General features: G+C 39.5%; 1 protein-coding gene across 8 annotated transcripts in view; it reads right to left on the minus strand.

Moving 5' to 3' along the window:
* Positions 1–7,560: 7,560 nt before the first annotated feature.
* The window catches only part of CSNK1A1 (casein kinase 1 alpha 1), a 52,796-nt gene continuing 41,732 nt past the window's right edge, over positions 7,561–18,624 (minus strand). For 4 of the 8 annotated variants that reach the window (XM_032395361.1, XM_032395360.1, XM_032395364.1 and 1 more), the window contains one exon: positions 11,230–14,200. In XM_032395361.1, the coding sequence (XP_032251252.1) occupies positions 14,193–14,200 (8 nt within the window). In that variant the 3' untranslated portion in view covers positions 11,230–14,192. The other 4 variants (XR_004298178.1, XR_004298180.1, XR_004298179.1 and 1 more) reach the window with 3 other exon arrangements.

Below are 18,624 nucleotides of genomic sequence, written 5' to 3' on the forward strand. Positions count from 1 at the left end.
GTCGCACACTCCACTGACTGAGCCAGTCAGGCGCCCCAGTCTCCCCTTTCTGGTCCTCAGTTTCCCCCTGCAAAGAAATACTGGATCATATATTTTTAAATTTTATTTATTTTAGAGACAGAGGGTGGGTGGAGGAGCAGAGGGACAAGAAGACTCCCAGCTGAGCACAGAGCCCGATGCAGGGCTCGATCTCAGGACCCTGAGACCATGACCTGAGCTGATACCAAGAGTCAGACATTTAACCAACTGAGCCATCCAGGCGCCCCTGGATCATATTTTTAAATGTACACTTAAAAGGCACAATCTTATACTAAAGGTTTGTGATCATGAATGTTCCTTCATTAAAAAAAATATAGTAACATTTTTAGACTCTTAGCTATTTTTTAATATTTAAACCTCATGTTTTCTCCTCCTCTCCCCACTCTGCTCCTGGAGAGTATCGAACATATCTCTGGGTGAAACATATGCCAGTTTTGAGACCCTATGTCCTATAGGTTTCTGCGTTTCTGTCTGGTTCAAAGTCCCTCGTCCCCTATCCCCAAGACAGTCTTATCTTAGCTCTAACTGAGCTGGTGTTGTCCATGAGTCCATCAGTAAAGAACTAGTCACTAAGCGTCTACTACTCACGTGCCATTCCTCAAGCATGAAGACTACAGACAGAAAAGAGAGTCCCAGCTCTTGAGGAGCTCTCCGTCTCGTGAGGGAGGAATGTATGTCTGAGTAATCGCAGAAATACAACTGCAAACACAGGAAAGTGCTGCCGTGAGGGCACAGAGGGAGGGAGTGGTCAACCCTTCTGGTGGGATTGGTCAAACTTTCTAGAAATATTTGCAGTAGTGGGCAGATTGGAGGAGAACGTGGAAGGCATTTCTAGCACAGAGAAGTATATGAAGACATGATGACACAGTGAGTCCTGGGAACTGAGAGTGTATCTGGAGGGCAGAGGGTTGGGATGGAGATTGGGGCTGAGGATGGAAGTCAAGAGATTAGCTGGGATAAGTTGGGGAAGCAGGAGACTGATCATGGAGTCTGGTCATTATCCTGAAAGGAGGGGGAAGGGGGCGTGGCACATCCAGGAAGAAGGAAGTTGAGAATGGACTGGAGAGGTTAGACCCAAGGCAAGGAGACTAGATCAGAGGCTACTGGTGTGGTTCAGGTAAGAGATGATAAAGGCCCAATGAAGGCAGAACCAGTAAGGACAGTGAGGAGTTGGACTTTGATAGAGACTCAAGGATCGCTCTCAGGTGTTCAGCTTGGAAGTTTCCATTCCTCAAGAATTAATTAATTATAGGAGGAAGAGAAGGTTTGGGGAAGCAAAAGAGTAGACTCATGTAGCGACAAGGTGAGTCATGATGCTTAGCTAGCCATTGTAATGCATGGGCCTTGGAGCTCAGGTGGCACAACGACCAGAGGTGAGACTTTATCACACACCATATGTGGCTAATCACAGGGCGCTCAATGTAACCGAAGTAACAAGCCACCTCAAGTGTGGGCTCCAAAGCCACCTATTAACCAGATTCAAGTAAGTGTTCAAGTCAACCTCCATGGATTTGGGGGAAGCAGAAGAGATGGCAGGTTCTGAAGCAACAGGCAAGCCTAAGAAAGTACTTCAGTTTCAGAGTCTTCTTGAAGGATCAGCACAATTTGGAGGAAGAAAAAGAATTAAAGTTGTCAGATTTAGGTAGGCCTGCAACACTGACCTTTTGAAAACATGTTTAAACACAACGCCACACACACACACACACACACACACACACACACACACACGCGCGCGCCCTGGAGCAAGTATTAATAAAATCCCTTTTACAGTTAAGGAGAGAATTACAATTCTATTTTCAAGAAGCTGAAACTGGGGAGCTTTAGCTGATCCCTTTTGGGGTAGTACTGATTGATGGGAGAGCCATTTAAAAGCTTTGAATCTAAAATCAACATGTAGACAGGGCACCTGGCTGGCTCAGCCAGTGGAGCGTGGGACTCTTGATCTCAAGGTCGTGGGTTCAAGTCCCATGTTGGGCATAGCGCTCCCTTAGAAAAAATATATAAAATCAGCATAAAGAAAAAAATTTATTTTTTTATTGTTACTATTTGCATAGGTTCAAGATAGATGTGGCCTGGCAACAGATCTTAAAAAAGAGGTAATTCAGGATTTTAATTGACCCCAAATCCAATGAATCAACAGCATACTACTGCTGAGAGAAAGCTAATACTATCTTGATCTGCATTAATATTCTACAGCAGTTTTCCTGGTCACCTTCTTGTGCTAGACTCTCTGAATACAAAGGAAAAAAATAATTATGACTTCTACCCTAAAAGAAACTCCTCTTCCAGCAGGGAAGATCACTCTCTTCTTATTTCTCTGCCAACCCAGAGATACAGCCCCCCCAGAGGTCAAACAACTGTTGGTCATTTATGGGAGAGTTGCAACGCTAAACCCTCAGCAGACAGATTATTTCTTGCTGTGTTTACAGATTACCTAGCAACAGGGATTGCATGCTTGTTTTCCTATGTGACAAGCCCTGAAAGAGAGGCAAGGAATCTGTGCCAGAGTGCCATGGGAGTTTACTGGCTCCGGGCTCTGCCTTCCTGGAAAATCTAGCCTGGATACCTGAAGGTACAAACAGCCAGGGGCCGTTTTTTCTGACACATCTTTCTCTACAACAGTACTTGCAAACAATCTGTGACCAAGAAAATTAGAACTACCTAAACACCTATCTTCCCCCCACCCCCCCCCCCCCCCCCCATTTCTAAGCCTCCTTTGCAGATAGAGTGGGCCTGACTGGTTCTGGCCAATGGTTGATAAAAAAAAAAAAAAAAAGTGATACATGTCACTCCCTCTGAGACCGCTCACTGTTGAAGCTTCTCCAGCATCTTTCCCTGCTGCGTCAGCCTGGAAGCCTGAGATATATTTCTCCTTAATGTGAGAGATACATCTTGCACAAATCCGTTATTCTCAAGTTTGGCCATTGCAGCAATTAGCATGAAGTCTTTTTTTTTTTTTTTTTAAGATTTTATTTGACAGAGAGAGACACAGCCAGAGAGGGAACACAAGCAGGGGGAGTGGCAGAGGGAGAAGCAGGCTTCCCGCTGAGCAGGGAGCCCGACGCGGGGCTCGATCCCAGGACCCTGGGATCATGACCTGAGCCGAAGGCAGACGCTCAGCGACTGAGCCACCCAGGCACCCCCAGGAAGTCTCTTGACTAATAAACCATACAGCTTCCTTCTTGACCTCTCCATATGGCACTGCTGACTTTCAAGATGCCCTTCTTTGTGACTCCTATTCTTCCTCGGTAGTTCATTACCCTTTAGTTTTGGATGCCACCAGGTTCTGTGTTCAACACTCTTCAGATGCAGATCAAAATGGGGCCTGGAAAAACTCACCTAGTCCTGGAATTTCAACTATCGCTATGGTCACTATGGTGAAAACTTCCAAATCTACATCTCTGGCTTGGGGTACTTCGGACCCTATGCCTTAAAGTCATGCAAAATGTGGGGCTTCACAGGGTTCATGGAAAACGGGTTTTGATAGAAAATGAAGCCCTGTTAAGAGGTATAACTCAGGTTTCCCCCCTAAATTAACATTTTTTAAAAGTTTGTAAATTAAAGGGATTTTATGTCAATCATTTAAGAAGTAATCTGAGGGTTACAAACTAGGACAAAGAAACTCGATGAGCTTTGTAATCTGGAACCTGTTGTAGATAAACAGGAAAAGTTCTGGGATGCAGGGTTTTCCAATTTCCCACCACAGCTCATTTCTAGTTACCAACACGCCACCAAATGTGGAGTTGGGAAGAGACGCACACAATCAGTTTTTGTGAACCATGAAGAGAATGCTTCAGCTTTCCCTTGGTCTGCAGCAAATCTTCTTACCCACATGGTGTTTCTGATTTCATTCCATACTCACAGCCACCAGCAGGGTGACAATCTAGGGGTTATTCCCTTTTTATAGGTGAGGAAACTGAAACAAATCATAGGTCTTACACCCAGGTACTTTCCCAGGTTCCCTCTGCTTCCCATTTGGTCTCATTCTCCTTTGCCAGTGTTGCTCAAACTTTTGTCAGCATGAAAATCACTTGAGGGGTCTTCTTAACGCACAGATTGATGGGCTCCATCCCGAGTTCGATTCAGTACGTCTGGAGCAGGGCATGAGAATTTGTGTTTCTAACAAGTTCCCACATATCCTATTGGTCCCTGGAGCTATACTTAGGACAATCACTGCCCTGTGCCTGCAGCAGCAGTTTAGTGGCAAAAGGGTTCCAGCTGGATTCTTTCCTAGACCTGACGCTAATCAGCTCTGTGACACTGAACAGGGTATTATTCCAAAGGAAGATCACAGCTTCAAGCTTCAATGAACTTGTTTACTTTCCATGTATTGTTATTCGGTTTATCCATCTTAGTCTGTTACCATTCCATATATAGTATTTGGAGACAAAAAAGCAGAGCATTGGGTATCTCCAGATTTTGCAAGCAGCAAAATCCCGCATTTGGCTTAATATTCTCCTGGGTGACGATACAATTAATATACGGTACTGTCCTTCCTGATGCTCAGTTATAAACATAGCATATTTTCCTCTAAAGACAGAAATTGAAGATAGACAAATGGCACTTAAAAAGACACTGAATACATTTATCCCACTGGGGCAGATCATCAGCCTTAAAACCCAACAAAAGACTTGCTTTCAGTATGTAACAGGACCCAAGGACTCCTAACCATCACCACCAATTTAGGAAGTTATTGAAGCAACTGATAGCACCATGCGCATGACACTGTAGACAGGCGTGTGATTGGTGCCAGGGGATCAGGATACTCTGCTGTCAGCTCAGAGAACCACCTTCTCTCCACCCCCACCCCGCACCGCCCACCACCTTTCCTTGAAGTTCAGTTTAACAAACAAAAAAAAAAAAGTTCAGTTTATGCTCGCTGCTTGGATTTCCCCACACCTTGTCATCCTCCTCTGCCCCTACCACATGAGGTCATTTTCTCTCATTATTACCGTGCTCAGATTTCTTCCTTGACTGCAATGCAAGGACTTGTACTCCAGTTAAACTGTCTTTACATCTGAATTACTTCAACTTTTTGTAAAAAACCTATGTAGAGCTTACATATTACTCAGTTAATCTCATTATAAGAGATGTGAACCTCTAGCATGCACACTGCCGGAACCACTCAGCCGGCTCTATGCTAAAGGAGTATTCAGCCAGATTAAATTATTCATGTGGGTGTGTTTTGCTACCATTCCTCCAGGATTAGTCTCGAAGTGAGGAGTCTCCTGCGCTTGACAAAATCTTACTCATCCTTCAAAATGCAATTCAGAGATTATCTCCTCTGACTTCCATCTGCTTCACTGGTATTGCACTCATTTTGGTAAAATCCCATATTGTGTAGTCTCATATGAACTGTCACTCCTGAATTCCCAGGGAGTAGCACAGTGCCCAGCACTTAAGAGACTCAGCAAATGCTCTTTAACTGCTATTTGTGAGTAAAATTAATCCTGATTACTGTTTGTGCACAACTTGCACTTTTGTACACAGGCTTAAAAAAACCCATATGTGGTTGTTACATAAAATTCAAGATAAAGCAGCAGCAATTTACACTTTTCACCATTTTGCAGGGGGCAGGCTGGTCAAAATAGTCAAGAATATTTTCATGTTTTTAGGTCTTTCTACTCACACTTGCACATGAGCGCAGGTGCACGTGCACACACACACCCCATCTAGAGGCGAGCTTATTAGTTTTTTACTGTGCTTCTAAACCTAGACTAAAACATTACACTCTTAATGGAGCTGCATGTTACCACAGTGCAAACAGTTTTGCAATTAATAAAAAATATTTACTTAGCAACTATTGAGAGCAGTTTCTAAAAATACCCCCCCTTCTTCCAATCCTAAATATCTAATGCAGCACTTTATCACCACCAAGATTTGTGCCACTGTCCATTGGCAGAGAACCAATGTATGGCTGCCTGACATCCCACAGAAATTGTTTCCAATGGTTATTTAAACTATTTACTTCTCTGGATCAGTAACACTGCACACTTAATACGGTAATGCTGAGAAAGGGCTACATTTTTTCTACCTAAGACATTATGCTCTATAAATGTCATTATCAGGATATAAAAGTACTACAGAACCGGGGGTAGAAGACCCTTTTCAGTGAAGGTACTAGTATATCAGAACAACCTACACAAACCTGGTTACATGAAAATGCTCCAAAAATATACAGGAAATATTCACAACCCCAAGGGAAAATAACTTGACCAAATTTGTTTCTCTAACAGAATGCAATTTTATTAATGCATTCCACTCTTGACTAGACATGGGTAGGGTTATCTTACACTATCCAACACTGATAATTTTAAATTTTAATTGTTTTAAGATGACTTCGAAAAAATGTTCAATTTTTAGTAAGACTGGTGAGGAGCAAAACTGGCTGACAATTTCTTCCTGCTATCATTAGCATGCAGATGAGGTTCTTGGTGATAACTAGGTAAAAGCTGGTTGATAAATGCAATATATAAAAGAACTGCTCTGGCTTAATGGCGAGTGCCACTAGGGAAAAAAAATAAAATCTTTTTGACCTGCGTTCTAGTCTTGGTTGTGGTAATTTCAGCATATCTATACATCTTTATGGGCTTCACTTCCATCAACTGATTTCCAAGACACTGAAGAAAAACAAGATCTAGTAGTTAAGTCCTAAATGCAAACTCTACTAACACCCCAAGTTGAGAGAGGACTTAAAACCTTTATGACATTGTTTTAGACTTTTTTAACTGCTAGGCTGCCACCCTATCTGATAAAGATACATAGACAACATCAATTATTTTAAAGGGGGAAGTTAAGTTCTTAGCTCGAGAATTCGAGAACGGAAGTACCCCTTGCAGCCCTGTGCGCTTCAGGATCCACGAAAGTAAAACGGAGACAGGACTTACCTCATTGGGAAGCTAGGACAATTAGGCAAATTAATAAACATAACACACTTGGAAAGGTGCCTGGCATATAGCATTCAATAAATGATGGTTAATATTAGCAACCTCTGGTTTTCAAATGGTGATACAAAATTTAAAAAGGGAAGAACACCAGGTCTAACCATATAAAAACTAAAGGAAATCAGGTTTCAGGCCTGGCTCTGTAAAACTTAACAGATGCCGTATCTTGAGTAACCCTTTTCTCAATTTTTTTTTTTTAATTTTTAAGATTTTATTTATTTGTCAGAGAGAGAGGACACAAGCAGGGGTAGCAGAAGACAGAGGGAGAAGAAGGCTCCCCGTTGAGCAAGGAGTCCAATGCGGGACTTGATCCCAGGATCCTGTGATCATGACCCGAGCCAAAGGCAGATGCTTAACTGATTGAGCCACCCAGGCATCCCTTCTCAATTCTTTTTTTTTTTTTTAGATTTTATTTATTTATTCATGAGAGACATAGAGAGAGAGAGAGGCAGAGGGCGAAGCAGGCTCCCAAGGAGCAGAGAGCCCGATGCGGGACTTGATCCCAGTATCCTGGGATCATGACCTGAGCCGAAGGCAGACGCTTAACCATCTGAGCCACCCAGGCACCCCTCAATTCTTTTCTAATGGGAAAGATAGTAACTGTTTCATGATTGTTAAAAAGATGGTCAGATGATGCACAGAATTTTGACAGCTGTAAAGTTCTTTATGGATTCAAATTCCTTAATTTAGAAGACATTCTATGAAACTTAGTATTTCAATCTTTAAAATGGGGATGATCATACCACCTTTCCAACTGTGTGTCCAGGTTGGGGATTTTTTAGAATGTCCCCTGGCAAGTAATGCATATTATTACATGGCAAGTTAATACTTTTAGGACAATGTGAATGTTCCTGCTCATCAAACTTGCACTTTCTCCCTTTAGTAAAATGATTTTTCAAATGCATTACTTTTCTTAGTTGATGTTCTTTTAAAAGCTTTCCCTGCTCCCCATTTTTATATGAATATAGTTGTAATCAATACTTTCATAATCGACTTGATACACAGTTGACCAATAAGAATCTTTTGAGTGGCTCCAGTGTTCTGACATGCACTCATCATTTTTTGAGATTTCCTTTCTTCCTGGCAAATCAGAATGTTCCAGGTTCATCTTGTTATTTTCTCTACCCCAGCGCTAAAGCTGGACATTTCTCCAAGGAGCCATGGCTCCTTTCAGCATTTAGAAATCAAGATCTGGGTGCTCAGGTGTGCTCACTGCTACTGTAGTAGCCCGGGTTCCAGGCCCTCAGTGAACATAGCTGGAAAACAAAACACACACACACATAAAATACGAAAAGTCATGAAAGACAAAAGGGTGAGGAACTGTTCCAAATTAAAAAAAACTACCCAGACACAACTAAGTACAATAAATGGCCCCTGTGTTCAATCCTGGACAATTTGAATAAGTGTTATGAAAGACACTTGGGATAACTGATTAAACAGGCTGGACTAGAACATTGGGTCAATCTTTAAATTAAAATGTTCTGATTTTGATGATTGTACCATGGTTAGTATGACCATGTCTGTTCTTAAAAAAATCTACATTAACATATTTAGGTACAGGGGTGCCTGGGTGGCTCAGTTTTAAGCATCTCTTATTTCGGGTCAGGTTGTGATCTCAGGGTTATGAAATGGAGCCCCGCATTGGGCTCTGCACTGGGCACCGAGCTCGCTTAGGATTCTCTGCATCGCGCCCCCCCTCCCCCGGCTCTTTCTACAATAAATAAAAATGTTAAAGTGCAGGTTTAAAGAGAAGATGCAGGAACAATAAAGGGGTACAATGTAAACAACAATGTAAACAATGTTGAGCACAATGGGGTATCTCTGTACTATTCTTTTTTTTTTTCCGACTGAGCCACCCAGGCGTCCCTCTCTGTACTACTCTTGTAATTTAAGTAAACTCTATGCCCAACGTGGGGCTTGAACTCACGCAACTGAGATCAAGAGTGGCATGCTCTACAGACCAAGCCAGCCAGGTGCCCCTTAAATGATACAAAAGTAACAAAAATAAAAGGTTAAGAAGCACCTTGTAGACTAAAGGCCTACATAAAACCCAAGTATTGATTCAGTTCACTGAGATGACCTAGCTCTGGCCTTAATATTTGAACCATGACATTTAGTGGATAACTGTGCGAGTCACGGTTTTATCAATGAAAAGGAACAAAAATTTTCTTGACTCAAGAACAAAGGGGCGCCTGGGTGGCTCAGTTGTTAAGCATCTGCCTTTGGCTCAGGTCATGATCCCAGGGTCCTGGGATGGAGCCCCGCATTGGGCTCCCTGCTCACCAGGAAGCCTGCTTCTCCCTCCCCCACTCCCCCTGCTTGTGTTCCCTCTCTCACTGTGTCCCTGTCTAATAAATTTAAAAAAAAAACAACAACCCAAGACTAAAGCTAAAACCCGTATTAACTTTCTTAAAGCTTTACGCCCAACATGGTAGGCTTAAACTCACAATCTGTGTATCAAGAGCCACATGCTCTACCGAGCCAGCCAGGTGCCCCTGTATTATTATCTTTAGTGGCGCAGTTGGTTAAACATGACTCTTGGTTTCAGCTCAGATCCTGATTTCAGGGTCATGGATTGAGCCTACCATCAGGCTCTGCGCTCAGTCTGCTTAAGACTCTCTCCCAGTCTAAAATAAATCTTGAATGGCATCAAAGAAATGTATATAAACACACCTAAATTTTGCTATAGGCAAAAGTGGCTTTGGGGCATCAGTACTCTGTAGTTTCACACCAGCTGCTAAATTTCATCCTAATATGGAATCTCTCCCCACTTCTTCCAAATAAGACACTATATTGGGAGAGCTGAGAATTGGACCTGAACCATAAATTCCTCTGAAATGTCTCCTTTGGTAAGTAAGATGCTTCAGGATTTTTCATGATTTTGACAGAATAGGGCATAACCTGCAGATTCCACACTACCCTTTTTTCACTACCAATGGATAATCTAATCCTCCCCCAGTTTTTTTATCAAAATGAATTGTAAAAGTCTCTTTACCTGGATTCTGAATAAGTTAAGTTTCCTATTCACAGGTTTTCCACACTCTTTTGCTTTCATGGAATGGCCCTGGTCTCCCTACAGCTTAAATGTGTTGCCAACCTCCATTTGATTCCTCAGAGTTCTCTCTGATCCTTCTAAAGAGCATTTGATTTGTATCCATTCCTTTATGGTCCTGCAGCAGTTCCCTACCTTCTGTACTTAGTCCTGTATTTCAGATTTTTCATTTGCTGCTCCCCAGTGATCTGCCCCCCCCACATTTATCTACACTTCTTTTAACAACTCATACATACCCTGGTTGGCCTCCTCACTATGAAGGACATGGATCTAGCTTACTGGTCACTTAACACTTCATCCTTCTCCACCTTACACTTCTTCCCATTCAGAACTCATTTAAGGCGTCAGGTGCTCTGGCTCAGGTCTTGGGTGGTACTGACATCAGTGAACTGCTCCCAGTACTTAAAACCATCACCATCACAAACATGTCTTCATAATTTTTGATCCAGATAGGTGTACACTGTGCCAATAGTAGCATTTCTTCAAAAAACCTCTTCCAGGGGCGCCTGGGTGGTTCAGTGGTGCTTCGGTTAAGTGTCTGCCTTCGGCTCACGTCATGATCCTGGGCTCCTGGGATCGAGCCCCGCATCGGGCTCCCTGCTTGACGGGGAGCCTGCTTCTCCCTCTGCCTGTAGCTCTCCCCCTCCTTGTGCCCCCCCCCCCCAAATAAAATCTTAAAAACAAAACAAAAAAAAACCTCTTCAAGGGCTCTGGTTTGGTAAAGGCAAAGGGTAGAATTAACTAGTTCACCCTGCCCGGCTGAAAAAGAGCAGAGACCCAACAACTGAACGAAGTGTGAATTCCCAGGTCTCTCCAACTTGCTTTTCCTTCTCATTGTGAAATTCTAGTCACTGTGGGTCCGAAGCCTCAGCAAGACACGATGCCATTTGACCACAACCTGAAACAGGCCTCGGTCAGCTAAGTTTAACAGCTCTCCTATTGCTCAACATTTTCATTACTTTTGCCTATGTCCTCAAAACTGATCTAACAAGTCACTTGAGAAAACAAGTCATCTCACTTCAACAATGTGCTGTTTGGTAATGCACAGCCGGACTAGATCAACTTACTCTTCATTCATCACCATCTTCGGCCATTTCAAAAAATGCACAAAACAACTCTGGTCAAGGTATAGTCTCAACAGTCTCACTTTAAAGGGGGACAGCGTATCTGAAATAAATTGTTGACACTTTGCTACACCTCATACAGACCTACTCACATTTTGATCAAATGGTTATCCATTTAAAAACAGAGAAAACCTAAAATACTGCTACATATTCATTTGCTCAGGAAGAGTCTGTATCAGACTGAATTTGCAAGAGCTGGGAGTCTAGGGCACCCTTCTTAGAAGTCCCACGGTTCATTCTACTTAAGCTAGAAGAACCCTGTATTTCAGCAAATGTTAGGAAACACTAGCTTATTGCCTTGGGTTCTAAAATCTTGCTTGGTATTTTTATTACAATGTAATTAAGTTTATAATCATTACAGTATTCTCTGCTTGAAACATTTTAATAGTGTTGCAAGGACTAGTAGAAATAGGAAAATCTCTTGCTATTTGTTGATGAAAGTAATAGTAAACACAACCTCCAAAATGTCATTTGTAGGCCATAGGAGCATGAGCACAACCATATGGGAGGAGATAACCAGTCTCTCCCTTCATATATATTCTTTTTTATTTTCTTGTTATACCTTCCCAAAACAGAGACATTCAACAGTAGTTAGAATGGCCATCTCCCAACATTTAAAAAAAAAACTGTACCCCCCAATGGGTGAACAAAGTAGAGTAGTAACCTAGAGTTCAGCTGGGTAAGCCACTGCGGAGCCTTAAGTGGTGAGGTCTTCCAATTTCAGAGTGATGTGTCTTCAACTTGTATCATCATTGTAGTGGAAAAACATAATTTAATTTTGGTGAAATGAGATTCATCTCCCGACAGGATTAGTAACAGCATTCACTGAATTTCACATTCTTCTTTTGTGAACTGTGAAGAAAATGAATGGTAGCTAGAAGATCAATGGGATTCCAGCTCCAGCTGCAGATGGAATGAAGATATACCAGGACAAAAACACCTATATTTTGATTTACAAAGCTAACAGCAGTTTTAAATCTGCAACTTAATTACAGACCAACTACACCACAACCTTTTCAAATGGCAAAAATACAAAAAAGTTAAGTGTTACAAAAATATTTCAGAAAAAGTGCATAGTCTAAGTGCATAGTAAATAAAAGCACTGAAAAATATCTTGCTAGAGGGAGTTCAGCTTGGAAAAATTATTACCAAAGCTAAACATTTTTATTTTACACAAACTATACTCAAAAATAGCTTTATGAGACTGATTTCTGGCTAAAAGTATCAAAGGGTTTATTATTAGTCAAGAAACAAATACCTTAACTGACAGGGGTGGATAGAAAAGAAACAAATAAGCTGCCTACCCCAAAAGTTCGCACTCATTAAGATTTCTGCAGTGTGATGGTGCTAACAGATCCTTTAATAGCAGAATGTGGTAATCATGGGATTAATTATTGCTAAAGTAGTTTTAAAAAAGAAAAAATAAAACTTAAACCTGACACAATCTGACCAAACATGTGTCAATGTACAGTTTCAAAGTTATTTTTACAAAATACCTACATTTACACAACAGGCTTCTGGCAGCATTTTCAGACAAAGGTTCTTTTAATTTATCCTGATATGCTATAAATGAATAAATTACACTATTTAAAGAATTACTGTCAGTAAGCTTTTCTTTCTCTTGGGTCAGAGAGAGGCAAGAAAAGAGTGCATTTAAGATTGAGAGGAAGCGCAGATAACTGAGGGAAAAGAACAGGGGCTTAGGGAGGGTCAGCAATCACATGAACCTCACCTGGTGGGATGCTCTCCAAGGTTAACAATCAACCTGCTCAACTCCAATTAACAAGGAATTTAAAGAAAAACTACAAAATGGTAGTTAAACCCTTTAACGCTTTCATTCTTAATCAAAATCAGTCCAGCTGTGTAGTCTGAGGCTGCAGGAGTGACACCACCAAGCCCTGGCAGCTGCAGCACTAGGGCCTGTGCCTGCAAGTCACTAAAACAGGAAAAATGAAAGAATGCCTTTCCCCTTCAGACCACAAAAAAAAAAAAAAATTAAATAAAAAAATCTGAGGAAAAGTTATAACACTAAATCTAAAATGATTTGCAAAGGAATAGTATGTAACAAATGGCTTGAAGTAGTCTATTAAAAAATTGGGGAGATTTTGATTTCATAGTGAGTCAGCAAGGCATTTTTGTTGTTAAAAAAAAAATCTCATTTCCTTACAGAAAGTTTTTAGTTTTTAATGAACTTGTAAACAAAAAAGCTCCCATTTCAAAATAAAAACAAAATCCCAGATCATATAGATGTTTACAGTGATTACATTTATCTAAGCAACATACATACATGTTCAGTTGTAAGATGTTAACTAAATTTCTGTGACAAATATGCTTTTTTTTTTTTAATACCAAGAACATTATAGAGTTAATGCAGAGTCCTAAGGATAATCTAGTAGTCACTAAGTTTTTCGTAAGTCTTCACTTTAGATGCTGTTATTTCTAGCACAGGTAAGCAGGCAGAGTCTTTCGAATGCTCAAACACTGGAATCTTTGGTTGCTACCATATCAGCTGGCTTGCAAACAAGAAGCCAACCATTTTAAGAATGTTTTAAGTGAACAACTTGCAAACCCCAGGGATGGATAAACCCTAAGAATGCACAATTGTGACCATTTACAACCATCACAACTGTGGCTGAAGACTGTTCATGCCGTTCTTCTGAAATGAGATCTCAAAGCAGTATAGTTCAAAATAAAAGATTTTAACAAAAAAATTGGCATATGCACAATTTCTCCACCAATTTGTGTGTGTCAACCATTTAGTTAACTTTTCCACTTGAAAAAATGCAATAGAAAACTGGACACCATGTTTCACTATCTCAGTTAATATTCACAATTACAGCGGCTACAACTCGGGACACGGCATCACCAATGCTGCCCAGAGCCAGTTTATACTGAAATTAAGTTCTTTACACCAAGTAAATGGTTGTTCACAACCACTGGCTAGTGTACATATGAACTAAAATTCCTAGATTTGGGGAGAAACAAATGCTGCTCCGATCATCTGCTCTGCTTCTTCTGTTCCTCGATTCATGCTTAGAAACCTGTTTAAAAAAAAAAAAAATCAAAACAGAAAAAAGAATGTTAAAATTCCAAGTTAAAAAATGTATTTTTTTAAAAAACTACACCCAAAATTGGGAAATTGGGTGAAACTGAGCTAATAATTACTTTAGAATGGTGACTTGTGTTATTTTCATCTATTTGAAAATGACTAAGTCAATTTTTTAAAACAAGAAAAAACCCTTTTCTGTTCTAGATGCCTTTAGGTAGGAGTGGTATACAGTCAATCAGTCTTCCCAGTCAGCATACAATTCTCAAGCTAGAGAATTACTGGTGATTCCAATGAGCCTGTTTTGTTTACTTCCGTATCTCTAATACCTAGAGCATGTTATGTGTTCAAATATTTATCAAATGAATGAAAAATAGATTGCTTTGCCTTAAAAATTAGAGTATATATGTTTTAATCATACTATGTCCAGGAACCTTTCTGCACATTATTTCTGATACAAATAAAGAAAAATAAGCTTTAATAATAAATGTACTCAACACATAACTGAATTATTCCATAGAACACAAACTTGGTTAAGTGTATGATTTTTATACAGAAACCATATATCTTTCAAAATTCTTTACTTCCATCAATTACATTAAAAAGGTGAGGTTTTGCCCCAGATTTGAAAATATAAACAAGTGAGGCCTTTTTTTTTTTTTTTTGGCTTTATTTATTTCTTAAGCCTTCCCACCCTATAAATACTACCCTCCTCCCACACAATTAGACTCTAAGACTTCCACATCCAGGCAGGTTTGAATAGAAAACAGCTTCAGGTGATAATAGCTGCATGTCTCATCTGTGGCTAAAGACCACTAGAGGAAATGCTGATCTCTATTACCTACAAGCTTTATCTATGGCTAAAAGCAGAAAGGAAATACGCCTACTTCTCAACATGAAAATCCCATCAGTACCACCTCCTCTCACCAACAGCCATCCTTCGAGGTGTCTGTGCCCCTTGGTGCACCCCCTTGCAAACTCTTATATAGCTGCCTCATTATTGTTCTTTCTAGCTCACTCTGATCTCTCACTTCTTTAGCACTGAAACCATGTTTTTGTTAATCATAAACTTCTCCCTTTTTTGTGCTTCTCAAACATTTGTTGGACCATCTCCAATGGGCTTTGTGGGATAAATAATATGCTTCTATAATTTGCTTTGCATGCATAAATGCCCCCCTTTTCCAGGATAATACCACACATTGATATGTCATTTCTTGGTTAATACTGTCTCACTTGTTAACTAGGAGTTTTTCCATCTGAGGGCAGAAAGTCATCTTCATCCACTTAAAAACATATTGGGCTAAAGACCTGAGGACAAACAAGTGTACACTTTTCTCTCTCTACCCTGACTAACGGAGCTGGTACAAAATAGACCTTTGTTGCCTGTCCAAGTACTAAATTCATAAAGCAAATGCCAAAAATGAAAAACGAAACTTTCTAAAAATGTGCTTCGCCACAAGGAGTATTATCTATTTGGTATGTATTACTAAACAGAAATACCAAGGTAAGCATAAGAAGAAAAGGCTGTCAAACCAAACCTGAATTAAGTTTTAAAGACCATATTCTGTAACCTAATTCCAATGTTAAAATACAGATTATTATAAAGCAGATTAAAACTATGAATTAGCTAAACAGAAATGACCCTTACCCTGATGAGCATTTGAAGTCCCGCAATTATTCTTAAATACAATAAAGAAAAATGTTTATGCAACTACTAAAATGATTTATCATAGCTTGCTATGCAATTACATTATACTGAGCCATTTAATTACTACACTGAATATCCAAACAGCTTTAAAATGGAAACCACTGTCACTAACTAAAAAGAAAGCTTAAGTTATATTGTCAGTCAAAATATTAGAAATTCTTGTGTCTTTAATAGGGATAAAAATTGTATCTAGATAAGAATTTTATCTGGTTCATCTTTTAATCTGATTTTTAGAAATTCCTGGGTCAATTAATGATTACAATTGCTTAGGGATCAGATAAAGGCTAGCCTAAAAATATTCCTGGTAGAATAGAGCAGTCAAATCCAGATTTAACTCTTCAGATCGGCCAATAGTAGGATACTCCACCCAGAGATCAATGTTTCTCCAGTGAATTGTCCTAAGATGTTACTGAAGTTTAAGAAAAATCTCAATGGGAGCATTCAGCAGGTATTCAACATTTAATCTTCAAGGGCTAAGCATTCTTCTTCCCAGTGTGCATGAGTCCTTGGTTTTTATCTTGTAGTTTAGGTGGTCTCTCCTGGCTTCTGGCTTTTAAAAGTCCCAAAACCCATCTTCACTGCAACAACAGTTAAAATAAAGGAATGGATCCCCCTTTGTTCCTAAAAAAAAGAGGGAAAAACAAAGTTAAAACAGAGCTGATCACTGGGACCACTGAGTTAATAGCTACATTTAAGTTTCTTTTCAAATCTGCAAAAGAAAAAAAAATGTTTATATTTATTTAACTAATGAGAGTCTACCTCCTTACTCCAAAATCTGAAGATTATATATCGGCTCTTATTTGTGAATTCACTTCAGATGTCCCTGATTTTTTTTTTTTTTTTAAATAGAACCACAAACTAGTTCAAAGAACTATTTATATAATAGTATGGCTTAGAAGTTTGTGATGGGCTTTTGAAATTTTTGGATCCTTTCACAGTAGAAAACTAACTTTTTAAAAGTAATGTGAAGACAAGATCCATCTTCACCATGCAATGTCATTTATCAGGCAAACTTTTCCACAACATGCCTGTGTGGGTTTTTTGGTTACACAAAAATCAGAATCAAGCTTGGACAATTCTGAATCAGACTGGCACTATAAAAGTTAGAGAAAAACAACTACAATAACTTTTCCTAACTAAACTAAAAATGTATTAAAAGTTGGGAAAGAAAGAAAATAGATTTTATTTTTATCACTACAAATAAATGACAACTTAAGTATACAAGATACATATTACCGCTAAACTGCATTTAAGAAAACCAGACTAATGATCTGATTTCTTTCGTCTTCCCTATTACAGAATTCTGAGGTTGTTGAACTTTAAAATACCTGTTTCAACTGATTCCTTTCCCAACTGGTAGATGGTCTGCATTATACGTCACTGAGTCACAGCGACACTGTACTCTTCTAGGTCTTCTGACTGTTGTGGTATCCATCCAATCTGACAAGTTGAAGTTTTTGATAGGTCCAGCAAGCCTTGGAGATGTGGGTTTCAGATAACCACAAATCAAATTCTTGCACACTCCTCTTCACTTCCTGTTGGGGTACTGAGCTCTTTTCTCTCCAGTTGTGCTGTCCACCGTGACAAAAGCGGACAAAAATTTCAGCAAGCAGATGCAGCTTCCTGGCACTTCTTTAGATTGAGTATATTCAGAGAAGATCAGTCTCCAGATATTTCAAGGTCTTCCCCTGTGATTTGGGTTACGTTGCTGAGTGACCAGCCACGTTCCTAGCAGCAATTGGTGAAGTCAGAAAAAGTTAAGCTAGACAGAAATGGTAGGTGAATCCCAGTAAATACTGGAAGGTAATTCAAGGAGGACCATGGACATGGTAGGAGAATGTGATGGAAAAATATTTCTATCTTTTGTTAACAATTTGACATCCACATATATTATGATAAAATTATGCTTTGTATCAATGGCTAGAGTAGTGAACAGATGGATTAAGATGATGAGAAAAGAAATGTGAGGATCCAACTTTGGCTTCACTACCTTAGGAAATTCTCCCCATCTCTGACCTCAACTAAAGAAATGGTGATCTTAACTGGATTCTGAAGTCCTAAAAATATTTCCTTTTCCTTTAGTACTTCTTAAATGTCTTGAAAGATACTTTCCTGATAATCACATATAGTTGAAGAAAAGGAAGTGAAATGAATTTGAAAGTGCCTCAGATGTGAATCTTTTATTTTTCTCTTTAATATGCATAAAAACAGTAATTATAATCTTGTGGCACATGAGCACTGCAAATTAGTACAGATCATAGTGGGCTTTATATGAGAAATGCCTTGTTTCTTAGTCTTTTGATAGGCTTTGGAATGGAATATTTCAAAAGACCTTTTCTTTAGAAAAGTAATTAGGAAAGAAGTCTATTACACACAACAAGCTCATCTTAGCTGAGTAAGGCAGACTTTAAAGAGTCTTTCTGGACATTCTCAGTGAACTGCTGAAACAACTTACACTTTTCCATGGAAGAACCATTTGATATAAATTTTTCAAAAAATAGAAATAATAATATAAAATATTAGTCGATGCCACCATTTGGGGGATTTTTCCAGGAATAGATATTCCTGCAATATATAGCTCTACCTGTTGAAGATTCATTTAAGAAACTCAATTCCCTGTGGGAAACCTCTGAGAGTGTAACTCCGTGAATGAAAACTGGTATGATGTATTTAAAAAGCATCTTCTAAAATTTTAATTAGAAAAATCTACT

The sequence above is a fragment of the Phoca vitulina genome, unplaced genomic scaffold (assembly GCF_004348235.1).
Source record: "Phoca vitulina isolate PV1807 unplaced genomic scaffold, GSC_HSeal_1.0 scaffold83, whole genome shotgun sequence".
Classification (NCBI taxonomy): domain Eukaryota; kingdom Metazoa; phylum Chordata; class Mammalia; order Carnivora; family Phocidae; genus Phoca; species Phoca vitulina.